Consider the following 25,409-nt stretch of genomic DNA (forward strand, 5'->3'; position numbering starts at 1 on the left):
AGAAATATTCCTGTTCTCCAAATGGGGAAAGAGTAGGGGAGACAGAAGATTTAGCTCAAAGTCTAGCACATGTCAGTCCCATATTGGATTTTGACTAACTTCTGGTTGCTAGTCTGTGCCAGTCAGTACCTGGATTGTCATGAGACACGAGAGCTTTTAACATCGCACCTCTTACCAGTAGGAAGCGTGGCAGGATTGAGGTGTGAGTCTCCTTCCCTCTCTGCCTTTTCCTTCCTCTCCTTCCAGGATATAGTAACATTCTTCTGATGGCTCAGAGGAATAGGGGCTCCCCATTTGCAGTGAATGGTTCAGTGTCAAGCAGCTGTCACTAAATCTTCCTTAAGTGCCTCTTCTCCCCACCCTGTTATCTTGTGTGTTATCTGGGTCTGTTAACCAGCCACGGTCTGCTAATCCGTTGCCTGTCCATCCATCCCCATCAAGCTGCAGTTATTTCATGAGGCCAGAGCCCCTCGTGGATCCCTGGTAAAAGGGCTTGTTCACCTCTGCTGGGCCTTTTATCAGGCACTTTAAAACCAATTGTGAAAGGCCTGGGGTCAAGGTGCCTTTCATAATTCTGAGAAATTATTACGAGCCTGACAACCCGAGACAGAAATGTTTCATCGGGGAACCATGTTCTGGCCTCGTGTGTCTGCGCTCTTGCTTGCCGCGGCTCCTGCTCCGGGCAGAGCCGGTTGGTTTTGTTACTGCAGTGGATCTGTGGCACTGACCTATTTCCTCTACTGGTGGGTTGTTGGGGGCGTTTTGTGTGGGTTTTTTGTTTTTTTGTTTGTGTTTTGGTTTTGTTTTTGTTTTTTTAAGTTGAACTTTTTGGGGACAGGGAAAACAGAGGAATTCCTATTTACAATAAAACATGCTAACTGCTTTAAGGCTAGATGGAAAGTCAGTCTCTTTCCTCCTAATTTAGGCAAACCAGTTTGCTTTTTGCAGGGTTTTAAATATCTCTGCTACAGTTCACAACTGCAATTCAGAAAATCAGTCCTTAAAAAACGGAGTCCTGCTGCCCTGTTTCCTCCATGTCCCAGTCTCCATTGCTCTTTCTCCCATCTCTGTGGAGTTTAAATGCTGGTTAATTTTGTATCACGTAGCAGTTTCCTTCCTGTGGCCACTTGCACTTATGTTGTTTAAACCACTGGAAGGGCAAGAACTGAAAAGCAGATGTGCAGCTGTCTCTTGACCAAATTGTGTCCTTACTGTTGAATCCTCAGTTCTGCCTTGCTGAAAGAGGACAGTGCCCTGGGATAGGCAGGACTGAGCTGTTTTTCTACTTGATTTCATGTTTCAAAACACATTTCCCAGCAAATGATTTGTGCTGTCCTCCCCCTTATGCAAAAGGACACTTGTCAACATACATATTTAACATGAACATTGCTTCGTACCCTGCCTCCTGTTACCACTTTGCATGGCTGAATTGGAATCAAGCTCCTCTCCTTTCCATTGATGTTGATGCAGTTTGTTTCATACCCGTGGTAATTTGCTCATTTTGGGCAGCTCACCTCTCCCTTTTGTTTTCTGGTTTCTGTATCTGAGCCCCGTGGTGTTTGGATTTCCAGGGTTGCGAAGAGGAACCAGCATTGCAAGTGCTGTAGTTTAAATTAGTGTGAATGGGGACTCCTCACGTATTTCCTATGTTTTGATGTCCTGATCTGATGTGGTGCTGAGGGACGTGGAGGATGCTCAGCCCCTTCCAGAGGGTTGCACCTTGAGCTTTAATGTTCTTCGTAGTGCCAGGCTTTTACCTGCTGCAGGGGTTATGTCTGTATTGCTGGGTTAAGCTGGCAGCCCATTTATCTTCCTAATGGGCTCTGGGCAAGGCAGTCACTTCAGTCTCTCCCTGGGCACATCACCCACACGATATACCTGGGAACGTTGCGCAAGTGAGGACTGCAGGATCTGACCCCGCAGTGGTACCTGGCTACACACCAGGAGGTGACCTCCCCCTCGGCTCACGCGTGTTCAGGCCCCTTCATGGCTTCATTTTCCCCACCACAGGGAATTTATCAGTGCTCTGCAACCTCTGCTTTCCCCATCACTAGAAACATCTCACCTCTGCCCTCCTCCTGCTCTTGGCCTAAGCTGATCCCCCTTCATCTGCACCCCCCAAACGGAGCCGTGGGCTGGCAGGGGCGGTGAGCCGGAGCCGCAGCTGAGCCGCACGGTGCCGCATCCTCACGCTGCTCCTCCTGCCTCCCCACGCCGAAACCCGTAACCCGATGAGCAGAGGCACTGGCAGGCCCTTGTGATTCAGGCCCCAGTCATCGGTGTCTTTTCCAATTAGGCCATTTTCGGCACAGGCCTGTGCCTGCCCTGAGTGCTTTGAATTGCCATGGCAACAAGAGCTCTCCATTTTATTAATCATCTGTGTGGCCTTCAGGTTGGCATGGCAACCGGAGATAAGAATAGAAACACAGGAGTGAGAAAGCAGCAAAGGAGCCCGCCGAGGGATGGCTGGAGCATGCCGGGCTGAGCGGCACCCGCTGACCTAGCGCTGGCTGCTTCCTCCTTGCCTTACGCGATAATGTCACGTCAGGATCCCTGTGTGCCGGGGGGAGCTGGGCTTGGCATGGTGTGGGGTGTATGGCGGCCGCAGGAGCTGAGGAGAAGGACTGGTGTGTCGGGAGATGTACGTGGGTCCAGCCTGGGGCACTGGGGATGCGTGGGGGAGCATTGCACCAGATTTAGCATTGCTGGCTTTTGGGCACACCTCGTTCAGGGGTCGCAGCCGTGCCAGCCCTGCAGTGCCACATCTGGCCTGTAACCTCCATGCACTCACCAAGGTCCCTTTCCTGTGACAGGAGGAGTTTCGGCTGGAGAGGGGTCCCCAGCTGTTGGCACTGGTGGAGGACGCCTTCTCCAGACAGGCGGATGGACTGCAGGACCGCTGGCTGATCTCTCTGAGCAAACCCAATGAGAACGACAAGCACTTGCTAATGACACTGGCAGGGGAACAGGGTAAGTGCTGGGAGAAGGAGCCTGCCCGTGATGGGGGGTTGTAGTTAAGGGGCTCTCAAATGGAGCTGCTCAGCCATATTGGAAGGAGCTTTTGCTCTCCAGTCCATTTCAATCCCACCAGTTCCCAGCGTTAACTGGATTTGAGGGATGGTGGGAAACTAAGGACGTAAGACCTTTTCTTCACATCTGCCTTCTGGCTTGTCCCTCACCGCTTGCACAAAGCTTCATCTTCTCCACTTTGCCTCCTGCTTTGCTCTCTTCCTGGGTTGCCTTCACTCGAGCATCCACCAGCTCACTCTCCTCCACGGGCAGGCCACTGCAATGGCAGGACACGACAGCCTGCTCTTAGTTCACTTCTTAACAATTCTTAAGTCTTGTCTGAACTGGGCCAGTCCTGACGGTGGCCTGCCCTGCATCCCCAAATAAACAAAAGCTGACAGTGAAAGGTGGGCTGGAACATTTTACCATCTCTTTAATCCCCTTCTGGAAGGGGAGTGCTTTTTCTGAACTGCTTCTGCTGCCGGCTTAGTGATGGAGGCCTCTAATGTTGACGTTATGGCCTATATGAAAAAAACCCCAACAGTATTCTAAAGTGCTCCACAGTGATAGGGAAACAGAGCTAACATTTTGGTGGTATTTGCTGTATCGATGCCTTAAATCATTGCATCTCTCTCTAGCCCTTGGGCTGGACCATTTGCCAATGAAAAGGCTTTGGTGAACATTTGGTCTTCTAAACTAAAACCTTCATGCCATCATGGGAGGGGACATCCTGGAGAAGAAAACAGGTCTGAAGTCCAGCAGCACAGCCAGGCTGGGAGATATCCCTGAGTTTAGAAATCTCAGGAACCAAAGTATTTTCTGCTCTGAAGAATTGTGCTTTTGTTCAGTGCCTCTTTTTACTGCTGTGCAAGTGAAGGGGGAAATGGACCTCAGCCTCTAAATCCTCCCTGACTGCTCCTGGCTGGGAGCTGTTGGGGAAGGAGGGTCCCAAGAGCAGGGGGTCGGTGTGGGCTGGTGCTTCCCTGGCTGAAGCTGTCTCGTGCTGGGAGTGGAGCTGTTACAGCACACCTTCTGCAGCCTCTGCTGTTGTACCAGGCATACCGCCTTGCCAGGGTGCTCTGCAGAGCAAAACATACCTGCTAAAGGTGTGACAGGTGACCATGGAGCTCTGTGGGAAGATCTTGAGTGCTGCAGCTCAGGATCAAGTTGTTCTGGGCAGGGAGGCTGGATTGGGCAGCATAAGTGCCTGCCCCCATGACTTTTTGGGTGTTGCTGTTTGCTCCCAGAGCAGACACAGATCCTGAGAGCTTCTGTGGCTGTGGGGAGGGTACCTAGGTGCCTCTGGTATCAGTTCGTGTCTGGATTTTTTTACCCCTTTAAAGAATATTTGGAGGTACCCTTGGCTGTGATCCTTGCATTCTTTCAGTCTCCTAACATAAAGTACCAATGAACAAAAATGTGTATTCCCCTGCCTCCATCCTGTTGGGGAGCAGCACTGATCTCTCCCTCTCCTTTACAGGTGTCATCCCGACAAAAGATGTTCTCATGGCACTGGGGGACGTTAAGAGGAGCTTAGCCGAGGTAAGAGAGCCTGTCTGCCTGCATCCGTTTAAGACTGGCTATGCAATTAAAATAAGCAACTTGAAAACAGGGAGCATATCTCAGTCTAACCGAGTGCTGAACCCACAGCAGGCAAACAGATGAGTCAGACACTTGGCAAACTCCCTTCTCCCCTCTCTGGTAGTTGCCAGGCCATCAAATGTCTGCTCCCGTTTAGACAGTAACTGTGGGTTATTCCCTCCCTGCTTTTCTGGCTTGGTTGTGAAGCTGCTTTTCACACATGCATTTTGTTGGGATACTTGGTCTCATCCCTTCTATGTGATTGCTGGTGGCAATGTGGGTGCTGCAGAATCCCGGATTTAGCCCTGCTCACCCTACAGCTGACTTACATATATTGGCTGCTCTCAGTATTAGCTCAGGCTTTACTGAAGGAGGTGGAAGAGGTGCCTGTACTAGAAGGGACACATTGACACACCTCCTTCCTGCAGTCCCAGGGTCTGCATTTCACTCCTTTAGACAACTGCCTACACAAGGGCAGGCAGAGGACCAGAGGCAATGGATGCCAGACTCCTCTGCCAGCTGCCTCTAGCCTTCGTGTATTCCTCTCTAACCCTGGACAGCTTGGAAGAGGAGGACAAATTAGTCCCATGAACTCTGACTTTGCCCCTTAGGCCTACAGGATATGTAGGCACCAAAGGCCTGATTCTGCTTGGGTTTTTTACACTGCTGCAGTAATTCTCCTGATTTTAGCAGCAGAGTTGGGCCACTGCCTCGCTGGCTGTCTGCTCTCAGATTTTCCCCTGACCTAACAAATTGGTGCAGTTAGACAAAGCAAAATAAGTGCTCGGTGCTGTATTGATTAGCTTACACTAGAGAAAATGCAAAAAGCCAACCCTGAAGAAATTGTGTGACTGAAGTATCAGCAGCTAGAACTGTCCAGAAAGGATTCATGTTGGTGCAAGTTTGACTTTGTGCAACCATGTTAACGTGCACCCTACCAGAGCAGCCTCGGCATGTGCCTCCGGCTCTATCAATAATGAAACACTGCTCATTGCACTGACCTTGCACTAGCACGAGCTTGGAAGGGAGGAGGGAGGATATTCTCTTACACACATCATACTATTGAATTGATACGTAACCTGTTTGAAATCTGCCAAGTCACTGGGACCGACGTTGGGTTTTGTTTGCTGACAACCACTGTGGGCCCATTTCTAGGGCAGCTATTCCTAAGCTTTTTGGATCAGCAGGCAGCTGTCCACTTTCAAGACTTTAGAAAGACCACTATACCCTCTTAGGACCACAGCTTTAATGAAAACCTATTTATTATGATTACATTCTCTGTTAAACAGTCACCAAAGCCTTAGCACCCATCAGTGGTTCATAGTTTGTCTTGGGAACTCTTAAATCTTGGGCAGTTTCTCCCACGAAAGTCTCCTTGTCTTGCACATAGGTGTGATCCTCGTGCAGGCATTCAAGATAAGATTGTGCCTACTGTCACTTGCTGACATATCAGCTTTCATGGAATATGGTGTTACATTTAGTTATGTGCCTTCTATTCATGTAAGACAGTGTACATCCTGACTCCCCAAACCTGGCTTTTAGTTCCTCTGCCCACAGTGGTGGTCCTGTACTGTCTGACCCTGGAAAGTCTGAACAGAATCCCACCTGACTGCAAGCCAGGGGATTTAGTGTTCCCCTTTCTTCCTTCCAGATTGGCATCCAGAACTACTCAGCCACCACAAGCTGTCAGTCGCACCCCAACCAGACACGCAGTGATTATGGGAAACTCTTTGTGGTACTGGTGATCATCGGCTCCATCTGTGCCATCATCATTGTATTGGGGCTCATATACAACTGCTGGCAGAGACGCTTGCCCAAGATGAAGAACATGGTGAGCACTGGATGGGTGGAGAAGGTGGCTAGACTCTTAGCCCTCGGGATGAAGGGGTCTGGAAAGTTAAGAGGGTGATTGTTTTCCCCTGTCCACTTACTGGACATAGTTGGATGCGCTGCTGGAGCAGCAAGGGAGCCCATTCAGGTGTAAGAGAGATGCAAACCTGTCTCTTGCTGTGCTCAGGACAGCTCATTTCCACTGCGAGGGCTGGGCTAGGAGTAAATTTACCTTTTCCCACTGACCCTGCAAAGTCCTCGGTGACCCTTATAGCCTGGTCTGATAGTGCTTCTCAACAGCATTGAGACCTGTCCTCCTTTGTCTCCATTTGTGTTCCTCTCATCCTTTGCAGTCGCATGGTGAGGAGCTGCGCTTTGTTGAGAACGGCTGCCATGACAACCCCACCTTGGATGTGGCCAGTGACAGCCAGTCAGAAATGCAGGAGAAGAAGCCAAGCGTGAACGGTGGAAACACCATCAATGGCCCTGACAGCTGGGATGTCCTGATCAATAAGCAGGCGAGCGAGGATGTGGATGTGTTTGAGGAAGACACGCATCTTTAGGGAAAAAAAGGGAGGGAACCACCCCCTTAAATACACTTGTGTCTCTCCTGTCTTGACTGATGGACCACGGGATCAGGTGGCTTCTCAGGAACTTCTTAAAGGCTTGGGACAGGTCAAGTCTTTGGGCAAGTTTTCCCAATAGAAGTCCTGAGCCCGCATCTGAGGCTTGGAGCCAGGAGGATCACTGAACAGAGGGAAGCGGGAGGGGTGGGTGTGTAGGTCTCTGTGTGTGTGTTCCTATCAGTAGCACCAATGCTTTCATCACCTTTCAATGCACTTACTGTAGCTCTCTGGTAGTGGCTGAGAGTGGCTGGGCTTCAGAAGCAAGGTGGTGAGGCTAAGTCTGCCACCAAGAGTCCAGCTTTGGGGAGTAAATTCACTTTGGGAGTCCAGCTGGAGCTACGGCAGCCAGATCCTGACCTTGAGATCACGTTCAGTCCCTGCAGGTGCAGTAAAACCCGTGCATTCTGGATGGAGGGGAGCCAAGACTCAGTCAATGTCCTGGGCAGTTTGCATTCCACGTGTGAAAAGAGATTTTTTTAAAATTTTTTTTTAGTGCTCTAGCATTCAGCTGCGAATTAGCTGGGCTGACATTTACATCTGGGGAAAACATCCTGCTGTCATCTCATTTCCCCCCTTGCACCACAAATAGCCCCGCTCCCCTTTTCAGCTCCACAGCTCCAAGCTGAGTGTGCAAATTTTGAGCACTTTATCCTTTCTTGACTGATTGCAGAGAATTCAGTGCCATAGTGCAGCATCTTAGCTGGAAATTTGCTTTTAGATAGGAGAGTTGCTCAAAAGGACATTAACCCGCCTCTTTCATGCAACAGCCTGTGAAATCAGCAGCAAAGTATCACTTGTCTAAGTCTCGGTTTTAGACTGGCAGGCCTTCTCCTCTCCTGTTCCATTTTCCAGGATAGTTTGGTTTCAGTTGGTCTTTTTGAGGTACATGTTAAGACTAGGTGAGACTTTTTAAGGGAGAAAAATGAAAACTTGGAAACAGATAATTTTCTGGTCCTTTCATTTCCTTTTCAGCATCCTGCCCGGGGGCGGGGGGCGGGGGAAGTGTTTAATGTCCCATAGGTGTAAATCGGGGTAACATCTTTAAAATCACTGCATTTAAGCAAGTGTAAAAGCCAGTTCAGATGAGATGAGAATCAGATCTAAGAGCTCCCCAATGAACGTTTCTCAGGCATGCCTCAGGCAACTTTGAGGCTCCAGCTCCCTGAAGAGTGTGATAAAAGGCACGTGAATATGCATAATTGTTCTCTGAGCCCTGCCTAAACCCAGACTCAGAACTACTGTCAAGCCTGAAATCCCAGAACATTGGTTTCTTCTGTCATCGAGGGACTGAGGGACTTGCTTGGGTCGGAAGCAACAGTATTCCTCTCTGACGGTGATCTGCATGCTTGCTTCCTGCAAGATGCAGCTTCGCATTTCGTCTTTAAGGGAACCTTTGTACAGAAAGACCCCAGATAGGCAGCCTGATGCCGAGCCTGTAAATCTATCCCTGTATGTATAGATATTTTTAGCATGTTCATCCCTGATGTGAGTTCCTAAAGTCAAGGTACAAGAATCTGTTGTTTCATTTTGCATAGCGCTTTGCATACAAACTGAATCACAGATCACCTCGATGTAGGACCACGTTGATATCAGTCTGTTAGGGATTCAAGAAAAGCGTGATAGCCTTTGGTTTCCTATCCAGATTCCAGTTCTCAGTGTTTTTATCCTGCCTCCGTACCTTTCCCTGTGTTATGTAGGAGATGGTGACCATCAGCTCCATTTGTATCTTGTTTGGTAGGGTTGCAGAGATGCTCAGAGGAGTTCCCTCTCCTGCCCCAGCAGTTGATGATGGGGGACAGTCCATGTATGTGGACAGCCATGTGTGGCCCATCTCGGACCATCCCCTCGCTGATGGCTCCTGCTGAGTTTGATGGGTCTGTGCAGCGAAACTGCACAAGTGTTTATGGCACTTTGGGACTCACAGGATTAAATGCAAGTTGTTGTTATGATATGGTGAGTAAATTAAAGCATGGAGTTAAAATTTGAGTTTGTATAGCACTTAGCATAACAGGGCCTGGCATGGCCGTGGCCTTTAGGCAGTTTCACCGTATAAATGTTTCTAGGTCCAATAATCCTCATTAAATATGTTTTTAATGCCTGGTGGCTATTAAAAAGATAATGCCACCAATCGGATGTGAATCAGTTCACTCACAAAACACTTCCTTGGTGCACTTCGTTGCTAGGAGCTGCTTTGCTGCCCTGTTTTCTCTCCACTACTAATTCAGAGAAACAAGAAGGTGCTGATAAATCAATGCTTCTGGCTGGGCTCAGCACCTGCTGATCTAGTGTGAAGTCTTCAAACTTTTAAAGAAACCAAGGGAGCTATGCAGGCTTATTCATAAGCTAACGAGTTCTCCTGATTTGCTCTTCTGGCTTCTTATGGCCTGAAGGTTTTCCAGAGACTGTAGAGTTCTCTTCTGCGTCTGGAGCATCCAGGCAATCTTGAGAGTGTCTAAGGGTGGCCGTCACAAGGCTGAGAACACTTTTCTGCTGTCTCTGACAGGGTGCACCTGGCTGTATGATCTCAGTTTAGCTCCAGAAATCTACTGGTTAATAGCATTTCACTTTAGTCTGGTGATACTTTTTATACCTTTACCATTTGTTTTTTCTCTATATCATTTTTTTGCACTAGGCCGATCTCGTGAAGTCGATTGCACTGTTGTCCCTCTCCCGCCAGCCTTGCAGAGACGGGTCATCTCTGGGGACGGCGGGCTGGGGCGCGCTGTAGAGGGGCTGGTGGTAGCCCACGTACTCTTGTTCAGTGCTTGGGTTTCCAGCTCTGCGCAGGGAGGATTTAAAGAGGAAGAGAAACTTTGTCTTAGCATTTGTAACAGGAAACTTTTCTATCACCTTAATGTAGTTAAACTTCTTTTTAACAAAAACTGTCAAAGCTGGACTTCTCAGAGCGATGTGCCAGGCGACAGAGCAGATGCAGGAGACAATGTGATTCCTGGAAAACTGTTCCACCTACCCGCGTGTCGCCATAGTCCCGTCTGCCAGAAGTTTGATCGCGCTGACACCTGGTGGCTGCTGGGAGTTGGAGACGGAAAAAAAAGACTTTTTTTATTCCCCCTCTGAGCTCTGGGTATCTGTTTCCTGTGACCTGCCTAGGACAGCCACCCGCTTTCTTCACGGGAGGCTGCTGGACTCACCCGTGAGCAGAGGGGCTCACACCAGGTGTGTAAGGGACAGTTTGTGTCCCTGTCCACAAAGCAATGAGACAGGACATTCCCTGGAGTCACCGGTCTTGAGGCCCTGGGTAGCAATACAGGGTCTCAGCTCCATCTCCCCCCTTTCTCCTCCACTTGCCCGCTTTCCTCCTGGGGTGCTCGGCCAGAAAGCAGAGGCTCTGTCTTGAAAAGGAGGTGGCTCTTCAGAGAGAGCATCAGGTGCTGGTGCGAGGAGCTCTGTGCCCTGGGGAACGCCGGCAATGGCATCAGCTGGATGCACAGCCAAGATCAGAGTGGCTCTCCATCTCTGTGGGATGGTGGCCAGATGTGGTGTGGGATGGCCAAGCTGCAGATTACTCCCAGCTGTTGCCAGGATGTCTAGAACAGCGTCTATATTGTGGAGTCCGACACACACTAGGACTCTGCATCCTGCAGCTAGCCTCATGGTATGTGGGGTGTAAAGAAACAATAAGTGCTGGTAACTGTGCTGTGGAGTATGTAATGCAGGTTGAGAATACGGTTCAAGATACCACCTTAAGGATCCCTCTGGGCAAAGGATGTGGCGTGAAATGGAGATACTTTATCGTATGGATTATTGCAGTATGACCTTGGAGCATCGCGGCAGGATCCCGCTGCAGCCGCTGCCGTCAGCAGCTCGTCTGTTCCTGTCTACCTTTGCAGCCACCCAGGACCACATCTGTCTTTCACAGAGGGTTTGGGATAGCTCAAACAGTCAGAGACAACAACCATCTTCATCCCTGCTGGCTCACGAGAGCCTCATGGGCTTGTCTCGGCTGGCAGCCAGGCCCCCAGCTGTTCTTCTGCTGAACCTAAACTGTCTGCAAGCCCTGGCCACTGCTCAGCGCCACTGCTCAGCACTGCTGCCGGGGAACGCTTGGAAACACTCGCGTCTCGCCCTGGAAGCAACAGGGTTGTGGTTTTGTTTTCTTTGCAATAAAACGCACCTCCTGGGTGTCTGAACACTGACCTGAGTGGAGTCCTTTGCGTGGTTGCACCTGCCTGAGTTCACTCTGCTGCCTCTGTTCACGCGGTGTGGGCCAGGGTCCTCTGCTGGGATGGGGGTGCTCAGCCTGCCCCCCCCCAGAGGAGCGCTCCTTCGTTCTGCCATCGCAGGCTGCTGCGGGAGCCCCGAGCTGTGCCGGGTGCCTGGGACGTGGGGAACTGGCTCCCCCCGTGGCGTGACAGTCCTGGTCCTGTGGGGTGTCCCCAGCCCCGCAGGACCCCTCTTCCCTGCTCGGGGGGCTGAGCCCCTGCGTGCGTGCACAGCCCTGTGCCACGTGTGTCCCGGAGCAGGTGCCCCACGCAACTGCATGTGGTCCAGAGCCCCTCCGTGCGTTCCAGACCACCCGTCCCACCCACGTTCTGGACCAGGTCTCCCCTCAGGTGTGTCCCAGAGCAGCCCCCCCCACCCCACTCCCACGCTCCCGGGCTCCAGGCGGTGGTTGCTCCTCCAGTCCGCAGGGGGGCGCTATCCCTCGCCTCGCTAGGTCAGGTCAGCCGTGGGGCCGCTCCGCCCCCAGCGCCCCGCCCGCCGCCGTGTTTACATCCGGCCGCCGCTTCCGTCCCGCCGCCGCTGCCCCCTCCCGGCTCCTTCCCCCGGCCCGGCCCGGTCCCTTGCGGCTGCCCTCCGCTCTCCGCGTCAATGCGGCGCCGCCGCCCCGCGGCCTGCCCCGGCCATGGACACCAGCGACCTGTTCACCAGCTGCAAGAAGGGGGACGTGAGCCGCGTGCGGTGAGCCGGGCCGGGGCCGAGCTGCCGGGGCCGGGGCCGAGCTGCCGGGGGCGGGGCGGGGCGGGGAGCGGTTCCCGGCGTGCCCCCGTGTGAGCCGCTGCCTTTAGCCGCTTTAGTCACCCGGGGGGAGCGGGGCCGGGCCTGGGGGGAGCAGCCTGGCCCCGCCGTGCCGGGTTACGGTCTTGCAGCCGCCCCGGGGCCGGGACGCGCCGCGGGTCGCGCTTAGCAGAAGCCCTGCCCGGCCTTGCCGGCCTTCCCCGGCCGCTAAACCAGCGGGCTCTGGCAGCCTTGGGTCTCGCCAGGGCAGCTGCAGTGCCCGGAGATACTTGGGGTGTGAAAACGAGAGTTAGTTTGTTTGTTTCTTTATAAATAAATACACCTTGCTATTCCCCCAAGGATTTCTGTTCTTAAAATGCAGGTGATCAGTCGGGTGGTTATTGTGTACTTCGTTGACAGGAATGTGGCAAATGTCCTTGCAAAAGTCTCTGTGGCTGCTTTCTCTACCATTGGAAACTATAGGAAGCTAGGTCTCTGGGAAGTCATCTTCATGGAAATATTTAGACATGTTGTGCTGTAGGCTGTGATAATATTTCTGAGAAATACTGGGCTGCTAAATTTAAGGTCAAGTTTCCTTGCTCATATTGAAGCAGTACGGCTTAGCTGCAATGATTTCAGATCAGGAGTCGGACAGGCTTGTTGTCCACAGGGTGCATGGATGTTGTAATGCAAAGGCCTGGTGTTTACAACAGGCTCTTCTGCTGCACCTCACGGTTTGAGTCTAGGAATGCTCTTCACCTTTTGATCCTACTTGATTTTTCCAGCTCCCAACATGTGGATCTTCCCAGATAATCAGAAAGACCCTCTCTGTTTCAAGGTGCTCGCTAACAGAGGATAAATATGCACATATATCAGGTGTGGGGAACATTGTTATCAGTTGTGTATTCACACTAGATTAATTTATTGCAAGCAGTAAACTGTAGCTTTACTGTAGAAAGAGGGGGCCCTACAGGTGGCCTTGCAGAGGCTTAAGATAACCAGCATAGAAGCGATAGCGGAGAAACGATCGGTCTGGGAATGCTGACAAAGCAGAGGGGACACATTGACTGCATGGGACTGAGCAGAAAGGAGCTCAGTTGCTTGGGGTTTTGCATGTGGTCAGAGGAAGCTGAAGTCTGAGACAGGAACGATGGAGGGAATGAAAAGGGAGGTGGATGAGGAAAAACAACTTGAGAATCTTTGTGAAGGCTGAGGGGGACTTTTACGTGTGGTTAGGAGAGATGGTTGTTGCAGTATTTGGGGACAGACTATAACAAGAGCCAGGCCGTGTAGGAGATTTGTTTGCAAGCAAAGGCCAGCTTCTAGAGGTGCTGGAGAGGGAGCGTTGGCAGCATTTGTGTCCTGGTTCTGGCTGGGATAGAGTTAATTTTCTTCCTAGTAGCTGGTGTAGTGCTGTGTTTAGGACTTAGTATGAAAATAATGTTGGTAACACACTAACGTTTAGTTGTTGCTAAGCAGTGCTTACAATTAAGTCAAGGACTTTTCAGCTTTCCAGGCCCTGCCAGTGAGGAGGCATGAGCCTTCTGCAGGAGGGGCACAGGAAGCTGCAAGGGGGCACAGCCAGGACAGCTGACCCAAACTGGCCAAAGGGATATTCCATGCCATATGACGTCAAGTTCAGTGTATAACTGGGGGGAGTTGGCCAAGGAGAGCCATGGCTCGGGAACTAGCTGGGCATCGCTCAGTGCTTGGTGAGCAATCGTGTTGTGCATCACTTGTTTAGTATATTATTATTATCATCTTCCTTTTCTGTCCTATTAAACTGTTTTTATCTCAACCCACAAGTTTTACTTTTTTTTTTATTCTCTCCCCCATCCCACCGGGGGAGGGTGGGGAAGTGAGCAAATAGCTGTGTGGTTGTTTTAGCTGCCTGCCAGGTTAAACCACAACAATTTGATGTAGCCTAATTGTGCAGGACAAGGAAGTGGCAGGAATTAAGAGTGATCTGGAGTGACACTGTGGCAAGAAAAGTCACAAGGATGGGAGTCCAGCTACTTACTTGTTACAAACTTGGCCACTTATTTGTAAGCATCCAGGTTGTGAGTGTTGTAGGAGAGCGTGAAGGTACTGCTGAAATGCTTGGGTTTCTTTTGTGATTGCCACGTTGTTACGGGTCAGCAGGAGATGGGTTTGATCCTCCTGTTCCCTCACACACCACTTAAGATTGAAGGAGGCTGTCAAGCCGTACTGCAGAACGCTGTTCTTCGGATTGAAGATTTGACTGATGCCCCTTCAGCCATAGCTGACAGCTCCCCAGGTTGAATGCAAGATCTTGTCATGCCTTTGGATGTTACCATACAAACTCAAAGTTGCGTCTTTTTAAAGAGAATGTGACTGAGTGAATAGTTGCATGAAGTTACAACTTTACTCTCCCTTTTCTTCCAGATACCTTCTTGAACAGCGAGATGTGGAAATTAATGTCCGTGATAAATGGGACAGTACACCTCTGTGAGTCCTGCAGCCTAGAGCACTGGCTGGGTGGGAAGGGAGGGCTTTCAGAGCTCCTTTGCTCTCTCTGCATCAGCAGCTAGGGGCACTGTTACAAAACATCTCAGGTTCTGCTTTTTGGGAGACTTGGCTACATATTTCTGCTCCTCTTCTCTGCAGGTGCTGTGCTAAATATGTCTTTGCCTGCCCACCTGACAGGCACTTGCTGTAGTAGTGCTCAGAAGAGTGGTTAATTTTGTGACTGAATTACCTGTGTTAAGCAGCCTGTTCTTGGCCTGATGAGGCTTTTTTCCTCTCAAAGCCCTTGGCATTCTAGCATGTCTTTTCAGGTGAAGGCTTGGCTTGATGAAATGCAAAGTGGCCATGGGATCACAGTCTGTCTGGCAAGGCTGTGAACATGCAGTAGGAATCCCCACGCAGGTGCTGAGGAGGGTGATGTGAGCTTTTCGCCTCCCCGCATACCAATTCCAAAGTGCATTTAGATATCTGCAATATACTTAGAGTATGGAATAACTTCCCAAAGTAAAGGTAGACTAATGTTTGCCTGCTGCAACGCAGGTTACAGGATTTTCCTAGTTTGTAGGACAATTTGAGGTCCTTGTGAAAGAGAATCATGAAAGGCTTAGACTGTGAAAGAGAAAACGAAACTCATCATAGGCAGGACTTTGAGGGGTGGATTTGCTGCACATCCGGTGTGGGTGCTGTTCCGTTATCACAGTGTACAGCAGTCAGACTGATAACAGGAGGAGTGAGGAGTGTTTTTGAAAAATCAGTGGCATTGCTGAGTGCCCATGAAATGAATTCCATTAAAATGAGGATGGATTTGGTAGCTGGTGGTGCAACAAAAGATGCTGAACCCAGACTGGGACCTTGAGATCTCCTTGCAGGACAGCAGTGCCTAGGAGTGCTGGGAACAGATCCTGCTTAGTCTATGATCTTCTAAGCTTATCAGGGATAGCTCAGTGCTGAGGTCTTGCATGCTGTAGTGTGCACAAACACTGCATTTTGTTTCCTACTGTACCTCTAATTTTCTTTCTCTTGTTATTGTCAGGTATTATGCTTGCCTCTGTGGACATGAGGAGCTTGTACGCTACCTTCTAGCCAATGGTGAGCAAAAGTCTCCTGGTTGTGGGTGCAATATCTTTCTCAATACTGACCTGTAGGGATTGTATATCCTTCTAACTGTCCCTTGTGGAAATTTCTTTGGTTACAACCAACCATCTGATCAGCAAGCACAGGCTGCAGTGGGAGCCCTGGACATGCTTTCGTGGTCCCTTTTGCAGGCCATTTGCTGCTTGAATTTGCTACAGGGAAGCTGACTGTGATGAGGTGAAATGCAAAGGCTTTTACTAACCTCAAACAAAGCAAGATAAACTCTCTGGGCAAAGTACATACCCATTTGATTCCCAGCACCCAAACTCCCTTAGGTGGTGATGATCTGTATTCTGGCAGAGGAATCAGAGTGCAGAGTCAGATCTCAAAAGGTTTGTCTCTTCCACTGCATTCAAAGCATCTCAATCAACCACTTGTGTAATTCTAAATTAGTAAAATGTGAGCGCCCTCCAAATTTCTAGCAGAGTCTAACATAGAGAGGCATCTCTTGCCCTGTGCAAGGCAGAAATGCCTTTTGGGAGGAGCTGTTAAAAGTCCAATAAGTGATTGTACTCTGTACAATGAGATTCTTCTTCCCAGAGCCGTGCTGAGAGGCTTATTACCAGGGTCAGTTTAAATGAGTCATGACTTCAGAAAGGGATTTTGCTGTGGGAGAACAGCTTTAGGTTATGCATATGCAAGGAGAGCTTTAGTCTTTGTAAATATGCTCATTAGTATAGGGGATCACAGTGAAACATGTCACCAGCCAAAAGTCATACTTGTGTAGTGACCATTTGGGGACGCTTGAGAAAGACGTAACTCTGCCTGTTGCCATGTACCTGTGATCGTTTTGCAGGAGCGAAATGTGAGGCAAACACTTTTGATGGGGAACGTTGTTTATATGGAGCTTTGAGTGATGCCATCCGACGTCTGCTGAAGGAGTACAAACAGATCACAGCAAAGTGCATGAAGAGAGACTACTATGATGTCTTCCTACAGCGGTAAGCAGATGAGACAGCTCCACATGCAACGCGTTCTGTCATCCTTCCTTAGGTGTTAACCTGGATACTCAAGCTCTCTGTTAAGGGCGGGTTTGAAGGGCAACTGATCGGTGCCCTATCTTCTTCCTCGCACGTAGAGCTTCCTAAGGGATGTTTCTTTGTGCCCTAAAGGATGACTTCCAGGTATTTGTGCATTTAAAATATAGCCTCCAGTGACTTAGGTACAGACTCCAGAGCCAGCAGAAAGCTGGTCTTTCTAATGCAGAAGCATTAGACTGTCAAACCAAAATCAGATCACTAAAACTGCATCAGTGGTTTAGGATAATATGTCAACTGAAATTAAGTTCCAGGCCTGAAGTGCTATAACCCGTGAGCCAAGGTTTCCAGCAGTGATAACAGGTATCTCATTTCTGAGATAGAGCACCTTAAGAAAGCTCAAACTGAATTATGGGGACAGTGCTCAGTTCTTTCTTTTTGTTCATTAAAATGTGTTAATTTTAAGATGTTTCTCAAAGTTGCTCGTCACACCTTATAGTCTGAGCCTAGAGTTTGAGAAGGTGACTAACTAGCTCTAGGAGTAGAGGAATAGTGTTAATCTTTTCTTCTTGCTGTTTTTCTACCCTAGTAGTTCTGATGTTATTACACAGACTTGGTGTTTGGGTTTTGTTTTTTTTTCTTTTCTTCCAATTGGACTGACTTTAAAAATAAAAAAGTACAGCATCTGTATCTTCAAAATTGGAGAGCAAGTAAGTCCTGGAAAGATCTGGCAATCTTCCCATTACTACAGAGTCCTAATTTCTGAAGCTGTGGGGAAAGAGGGGAGGAAGGAAACTCATTTATCTGAGTAAAATCAGATTCTGCCTTTCAGGGAAGTAGAATTTTGCAGGGTGATTTATCACTCCCTTGGTGAGTTTGTGGCTCAGATGATGCAGAGTTGAGCACACATGAAAACTAAAATGTGCTGTTTTCCACTTCTCATTCCAAACAGACCTTGTGTTAAAACTGAAACAAAGGGCAACAGTAGGGGGTAAAAACCAAACACCTAACTGTTTTTATTTTGTTTTGGGCAAGACACTAGTAGGAAGGATGTTCTAGTGGCAGGAGATTGAGATCAGCATTCAAGACCCTCCTCGGACATCATCTCCTTGTGTGACCACACACCTTTCTGTGCGCGAGTCCTGCTCCCTAGAAGGAGTATGATGCCTGATGTCTGCCTGGTTTGACCTCTTGGGGATGTTTGTGAGGTTCTATACGCAAGGGGTGATGGGCATTAGGAAATACTGGTGATAGTTGGCGTAAACTCTAGAAGTAGCAATCTTGTTTTGTTTTTTTTTTCCTTTTAAAGAATGAGGGTATGGGCATGCAATCATAAACAAGGCTTCATCTCTGATGTGGTAATTGCCTGTGTTTCATGCTGTAACATCCTTCCTTCTTCTGGGGTGGGTGACATCAAGTCCTTTCCTATTTGCTGCGTGGTTAAAGCATGCATACTGATTGCGCCCAGAAACAGGAAAGTTGCACCTTACTTTGTAGTGGTGTAATTCTTTTTGAAAGTGTGTTTCTGCAGGGCTTTTTGTCATCTAACAATTTAAAAGCAGGATTAACCTTTAGAGATATGCATGGGGACAACTAGTTCCTCTTTAAAATCTGTTCCCTGTGTTCAGGGATTCATCTGAGGCAGGAAGGTTTCATTCTCCAGCCTACCCCTTGCACTAACAAAACTTCTTTGAGTCATTGGAGGTAATGAGAGATCCCAGTCTTGTATGTGAAGTATCAGCCCTGTGCTGGCCTTCTAACTGGGGGGGGAGAGACTGCAACGTCCAGAGGTATTTGTTCATTTAGACCTCATTGTACCATGTCCCCCACTAGCTTTACTCCAGTCTCTCCTTTCTCATTCTGCAATGAATTTTCCCTCTCTTTGTTCCTTACAGGCTGCTGGAGCAGGGTTACCAAAGCGACATCGTTTTCATTGTTCATGGCAAATCCTTCTGTGCCCACCGCTGCATTCTCAGCGCTCGCAGCGCCTACTTTGCGGAAATGTTTGAGACCAAATGGAAGGGAAAGAACATGATAGTGTTGAAGCATCCACTGGTGAGCAAGGCTGTGCTTCCAGCTCTTTCTTTTCCTGTTTCAACTGGGTGGGAGAAGTGAGTAGGAGGCACAGTTTGAGGGTTAACTTGCACAGTGAATAGCTCATGGCACTCAGAATGACCCTAGTCAAGGAGAGGGGCTTGTGGAGGCACTTTATGCAATAAAATATCATCTTATTCAGATAACAAAAGGCTGTAGACTGCCTGCTTCCCCTTTGTTCCCTCCGTCGTGGGCTCAAACATATCTTAATTAATTGCAGTAGCAGGTAGCTGTTACCATCTGCCAGCTGCATCACAGCTTCTCTCTGGAATGAGTTGAGTCTGTCTAATTCCTGGTGGACAGGTGGTCTGTAGTGAAGACATCACCTCCATAATTGGCACTAATTGAGTCCCTTTTGTTACCTTTGCAGGAAGAACTAAATAGGCCATAAGTGCATTCCCCCCATTAATCACCAATACCCTGACATATGTTTCGATAGCTTGACTGGGGCTCTGCAAAACCTCTCATGACAAACGTACTTCCAGTTTCTCAGGACATTACTTAATGTCTTTCCTTTCTCTTTGTACAAGAACACATTTTTCCTCTCAAATTAAGAAGAGTTGGAAATGTTTGTAGCCAGTGAAAGACTGGATTTTACAGAGCTTGTATTACAACTGTGTCTTTGGAGCACCTCCATTAGTCAGGTCCTGTCCCCCTGGGAACATGGATGGGTATCAGTTGATAACATTTAAAGAGCTGTGTAAGCCAGGTGGAGTGGCAGCATTAGTTACACAAGGAGCAAGGAAATCGGGTGCAGTGTGTGAGTTGCTATTTAAGTGGGGTTTTTTTTGACTTGTTCAGGATCATGTTTGTATTCAGGCAAGTTTCAAGCTTGTTATTAATTTCCTGGAAATTCTAAAGGTAACTTCTCATGTTTTATTTTAGATTAATCCAGCAGCCTTTGGCTCTCTTCTGCAGTATCTATACACAGGTAAATTACTTACTGTCTAGTGTTTGTATACATGGCTGGTGGGCAGATGTCTCTGCCTCTGCCATAGCACTGCTTGGGTGGCACAGGCTTGCAGACAGCCGTGTTTGGGTGCATGAGTCGCCAACACATCCTCTCTGCTGGCAGAAAGGGAGAATGTGAGCAATCCCCATCTCTTCCAAGTTGTTTGTACCTTTTGCCAGTTGTTGTCCTGCCAATATACAGTCAATTAAAAAAAAAATCAGCTTGGGTTGATTGGTTGGATGGATGTGGAGAATGTATTTTGACTTAAGGAAGGTAAATCTGTCATCTGGGATAACAGTCCCCTGAGCTGGTGAAAAGCCAGGTTCCCACGCAGGACGTTTTCAGTCTGGCAGACCTGAGCAGTGTGTGCTGAATGATTTGGCTACTTCCTAATATTTTTTTTCTGAACAGAAATTGACCCTAAACCTTCTACGAAAATGGCAAATGTTGAATTGTAGGCATGCTAACTGCTGAACTATTTCAGGCCAGGAGGTGGTGCCAGAAAATAGCTTTATCTTCAAGGTCCTCCTTCCCCAGTTTAGTGTTTTCAAAAATGTTTCTTGCCACCTTTTCAGTGATGGGAAAAGATTCTGAGATGACAGCTTGTGTGTCTAAAGCCTTTTCTTACCCAAAGCCAGGTAGCCAATGGTGGCAGTCATGCATGCTGCTGTTGTGCTGCTATTTTTGATTTTCTGAGGGAATTGGACATCTTTTATGTAAGCCTGTTCGATCTTTGGCCTCTTGCATGAAACTGTTAGGGTAGACACTGGAAAGCAGGAATGTAATTTAGATGCCAAACTGAGATTCATTGAAGTGGCGGGTCGTCGGTACCAAGTCTTAGCTTCCTGGACTGAGTTGTAACTGGATGCTGAAAAGTAAGACAATGTGTTTACTTATTGAATTTCTGTGCCATCAGGTCTTCAGTCCTTAATTTTTGCTATTTTTACACCTAAGTGATATGGGTTAAAAGAGCTGACTGCGTTTCTTCTTGGCAGGTCGTCTTGATATCGACGTAGAATATGTAAATGATTGCAAGAGGTTAGCCAAGCAGTGTCGGCTGCAGGACCTCATAGACGATTTGGAGACCAAATGTAAAAAAGTCTATGAATTCGGTAAGCATTTTACTTGCTGTTATCTCTGCTGTGCCTGTGCGTCCTTCCAGCGAGAAAGAGGAAAGTGCGATGGTGGATGTTTTGTGGTGCTCTTGGTGCTTCCAGAAAATGAGTCTGCTGTGGAATTCCCATGTTTGCATGATAGTTTTCAGTTGTGGGCTCTCTGTAGGGCAGCTGTAGTGGTTTCTGACATATGCATGTTTATCATTTATATTGAATGTTTTCATTACAGTAGAGCAGCCATGGCAGCAGGACTTTGCTGAGATTGCCAGACGTTCATTGGAGCACTGTGGGGTATATTGGGAAGTGCCTTTCTCATAGAGCTTGGTTAAATCCTCGGGGAGATGTAATAAGTACAATTAAAAGTCCTTTTCTGCATTTAGCTGACGCCTAACCAAAGTAAAACTTTTGATATTTGGCTCAAGATGGATGCAGAGAGAGAGAGAGAACACTTTCTTAAGAGCAGTATTTCTGAAAGCATGTGTGTATTTATAATACATGTATGTGCCAAACCTTAAGTGATGCAATCTTCTATTTAAGGGCTTTTTGTTATCCAAAGAGCTTGTGATCTAATCATGACATCAGCTTATTGCATGAAAACCAACAGTTGGAGTTTATCATTCATCTCCTTGGTTCGAGCTAAGGGACACGTGAAGAAGAATCAAAACAGCACAAGTAGGGCAAAGCAGTGTTAGTCATTAAGTAAAAAAAAAAAAATCTGGTAACAAAACCTTCAGGCTGAAAACATCTGATTCTCATTTCATGCTCTGAGTTAACTCCTTTATTTCAGTCAAGGTAATTTTGGTTTGAGAAGAGAATCTAGTCTATAGCTTTTAAGTCAATAGCATCTTCTTCCCTGATCTGAGAGGTAAGGGTCTATCTATTCCACCTTTCTCTTTTGAATTGTGAGTTCTGATTATTCAGCCTCCTGAAGTTGGAGGGCTTTACAGATAGAGGCAATACTTCTGGCTCAAGAAATTCCTCATCTGCAAATCACATGGAAGATATTACCATGTCTGTGTCTCCCCTTAGACATCTGCAATTGTTTGTTGGTGGTGGGGTACAAGTTACAACGGTACAGCTGTTCCCATGTAGACCAGGGTGGAAGTCCTTATATCATGAAAGTCTTACCTCAGCCATGTAAGCACAAATGTAAGCCTGCATCCGAAGAGATGAGAAATGCATTTCTTTGTTTCTTGCTGCAGGTAGTGTAAGATACCAGTTTGTGTATTAAGTGGTGGAAAAGGGGAGTGGTGGTGAATACCCTGACTAGAAAATAACAGCTACTCAGGCAATCAGGTAACAGAATTATCTTGTAGCATCTTTTGATATCAGAGTATTCCAGTGAGTTGCTGGAGATTTTTTTTTTATTTTATTTCTTTTTTCCTTTTTTCTCCCAGGGTCTAGCTGAGACCCTGGAGGTGACCATTCCACCTTAATACATCAAGTTAAAATCTCATGTTAGATCGTGGGAGGAAAATAAAGTGAATAGTTTGCTAGCTGTCTGAAGCTATTGCATAGTATGTCATCGGTGAGTTAAGGATGGTGAAGTCCAGTGATTTAAATTCATGAATTGCAAAAATGCTGACTTCTTGGTGGGGTTCAAAAATGGAAAATGGTAAAGCAATGTTTCAGGTTGGTTGGGAGTTTCAGATAAAAGCTCTGCTTGCAAATGTGATGATACAAAATTCCTGGATGGCACAGGACAAATTTAATTTTTCTGTTCTTTGGAACAGTTGTTCTTCATTTCTAAGGCCTGACAGAAGACAATCAATGGGTGGTATAAAGCACTGATGGAAGTACTAGGCTTGATTTTATTTATGACAGGTTGGAATCAAGTGAATAGACAGAGCTGCTGATGGATCTGTTAAATGTTTGTTTCTCATGTCAGAACTCATGTGGAAGCCAGGAAGACTTGATTTTCCAGAAAATAGTACATATAAGAATAACAGAAGTTAAAAATGGGGAAAGATCTTAGATCACATCATGTCTGGCACTTGACAAAACATTGCTGTTCCTTCTAGTGCGTTAGGTACCTCTGCTTGTTCAAAGTGCTTTCTGTGAAAGAGACAGCTGATTCAGGTCTGCAGAGAAGGGTCATGCCTTGCATCTGTATTATAAAGTTGAAACATCCCTAATAAAACAACATGAAGTCAAGCTTGTGCTTGTGCAGCTCCAGTGGGTAATTGCAGTCTCTGCAATCTCATTATCTAGAGTTAAGCAGCATTTCGAAAGCACTTAGTATCTTGGCATGCACAGACAGTAGTTAAGGAAAACCCTGAAGAGGATGACCCAGTGCCTTCTGTTGCACCTGAGACAGACTTCAGTGTGAATGCTTGCATATTTTCCCCCACATGTATATTGTGGCTATAACAAGAAAAAACCTGTTACAGTGTTTGCAGTGTCCAGATTAAGCCATAATTCTTCCTTTAGAAGGGGAGGTATTTGAAAAATAAATGTTCTGCAGGTTATTTATACAAGTTTTAGGGCAAAAAGGTTGAGAGCAAGGTTTGTGATGCTTGCCTTCATAGTGGAGGCACTGAATGTACAGGATCTGCAGTTACAGCTAGTCGTGGCATTGGGAGGAGGATGCATAAGGCAGGTATCTGAGTGTGGCATCATTTTGGAAAGGTTTAGCAGTTTGGTGAGGGTTTTTTGTGGCTTTTTTTTTTGTGGTGCACTGGCTCCATTGAAACAAAAGACTACGAAGAAGTATTGAGCAGTGGAAACAAAGGCAGCTGATGAATTGGTAGGTGACGTTCAGTGCTATACAGCTGGGCTAGACTGGGAAGAAAGACGGAATCCTCCATTCTGAACCATAGTCGAGTTATCCCGTCAGCTGCTTGCATTGTTTATGTTACTCTTTTAAGAAAACCGTTCATTCCTGCTTCTTGCAAGAAGGTGATGGTCCCCGCTGCTTGCTTGCAGCCAACAGCTTATTTGTGTTCTGTCACTTTGATTTTTATTGTTTCTGTTAGGAGAGAGTTGCTTCTGATACCAAACACTGCTCTTGGATTGGAGAGATGCAGTTTCTGAAATGTCTTGTGATAGATATGCTTCTCAGACAAATCAGTGTTCTTTCATGTCACTATGAAAGTGCACAGATGCTTTGTAGATCCCAAGAGAAGAACTTTTTCCCTTGCCTACTGCTTAAAACTTGCTGGGTCCATTAGCGCTTACAGAGTCTGATTGATTTGGCGACTGTTGTAATAGGCACTGCACAAATATAAATGATTCTCTCTGCCATAAAGAATTGCTAATTGCACAGTGAGAAATTTCCTTCTCACACTGGTCTGTAAGTGGACAGGGCTCTTCGAGAAAATGCACTCAGTCTTATTTGTGTTGGTGCCAGGTCTCCTCTTGGCTTATTTACCCCGTATGTCATCTATCTGAAGGTAGCGTTTAGTGCTAATAGTGCAGTCGGTCTCCTTGATGGTGTAGCTCCGTGTGTAGCAATGGTGGTACCTGACTGTCTTGTATTGGTAGATTATCCTTCCCTTTCCAGTATCCTTCTGGGATGTTCAGCCTATTTGAGGTACAGTGGTGGCATATCTCAAGAGTGCAGCCGTAACTTGGAGGAGGGGGTGGAGAACTTGTTTTGTGGCACATCATGGTCTTGTTTCGCCCACGGCCCAGTGGAGTCATCTGATGGAGCTCATGTAATGCTGCGCAAAACGTCAGGAAAAATGAGGTCTCAAGGTGGCGTGATTCACCTGCAAGGGGTTTTAATGAGGTGAATCATACCTGTCAGAAATTCTTCTGAACGCTTCAGCGTGGGGCCGCTTAACTCTTTTGTCCTTGAGAGTTAACTCTGCGTCTTTCTGGCTCCCAACAGCATCTCGAGCCTTCCTTGGCACAACTTTGCATTTTCCAGTGGTGCTCCGTGCGTTTTCATATGCTTCCCTGTATGCCAGGGATTCATGAATGACCTACATGCTCCAGCCCTCCCCGCAATGCGTGCTGGGCTGAAAACAAACCTGGGATAATGAACAGGAGGGAGGTGGCTGGAAAAAGGAAAGGCTGCAATGGCAGTGGTATTATAACAAAGTATCTGGGCATGCTTTGGGCTGCCTCTCGTGTGAAGTTAGGGGGTTTGGCTGCAATGAGCTCCCCAGCAACTTTGGTCATAGCAAGGCCACAAAAGTATTACCGTGTATTTTGCTTCCCCTTTATCAGGTTGTTTATTGCGTAGGCTGGTAGGGCAAGACAGGAAGATGCACTAGGTCTGAAAAAGGCAAATGAAGTTGCCATCCTTGTATAGTTTATTTGATCTCTTTGGTGGTGCTAATTTAATATTTGCAAAGAACACAGGCACGCTTAGGAGTCCAGGTGGTTTGGGGGTCTTTGTGCTTGGGGGATCTACAGGTAGAGAGTAGAGGACAGGCTCGGGTACGCAGAACGTATTACCTAAACAAGAATAAATCCTGTTGTTCCCTGGAGTGAAGTTAGGGTGGCACAGCTGAAATGAAACCCATGAGAGCACGCGGCCCACCAGAGCGGCATGGAAACAGCTTTATTTAAACTAAATACTCCCTGGCATGGGCTTCACCTTAGGTGACACTGTCAATGGTAGGGATGGTTGGCTGAGGTGGGCATTGTATGAGCAGCTCCTGTGGGGATTGGGGGCAGCCTCATCAATGGTCCTTGA

The 25,409-nt window shown here is 47.6% G+C and overlaps 2 protein-coding genes across 3 annotated transcripts in view; both read left to right on the plus strand.

Moving 5' to 3' along the window:
* The window catches only part of PODXL2 (podocalyxin like 2), a 33,207-nt gene extending 22,004 nt beyond the window's left edge, over positions 1–11,203 (plus strand). For both annotated transcript variants that reach the window (XM_054838723.1, XM_054838724.1), the window contains exons 5-8: positions 2,814–2,970; positions 4,490–4,551; positions 6,242–6,421; positions 6,774–11,203. In XM_054838723.1, the coding sequence (XP_054694698.1) occupies positions 2,814–2,970; positions 4,490–4,551; positions 6,242–6,421; positions 6,774–6,983 (609 nt within the window). In that variant the 3' untranslated portion in view covers positions 6,984–11,203. The remainder of the gene's footprint in view (positions 1–2,813; positions 2,971–4,489; positions 4,552–6,241; positions 6,422–6,773) is intronic.
* Positions 11,204–11,779: 576 nt separating this feature from the next.
* The window catches only part of ABTB1 (ankyrin repeat and BTB domain containing 1), a 28,994-nt gene continuing 15,364 nt past the window's right edge, over positions 11,780–25,409 (plus strand). The window contains exons 1-7 of the mRNA XM_054838495.1: positions 11,780–11,969; positions 14,412–14,474; positions 15,526–15,581; positions 16,423–16,567; positions 18,499–18,658; positions 19,583–19,628; positions 20,645–20,761. Of these exons, the coding sequence (XP_054694470.1) occupies positions 11,914–11,969; positions 14,412–14,474; positions 15,526–15,581; positions 16,423–16,567; positions 18,499–18,658; positions 19,583–19,628; positions 20,645–20,761 (643 nt within the window). The 5' untranslated portion in view covers positions 11,780–11,913. The remainder of the gene's footprint in view (positions 11,970–14,411; positions 14,475–15,525; positions 15,582–16,422; positions 16,568–18,498; positions 18,659–19,582; positions 19,629–20,644; positions 20,762–25,409) is intronic.

Source organism: Grus americana, chromosome 11, assembly GCF_028858705.1.
Source record: "Grus americana isolate bGruAme1 chromosome 11, bGruAme1.mat, whole genome shotgun sequence".
Taxonomy (NCBI): Eukaryota; Metazoa; Chordata; class Aves; order Gruiformes; family Gruidae; genus Grus; species Grus americana.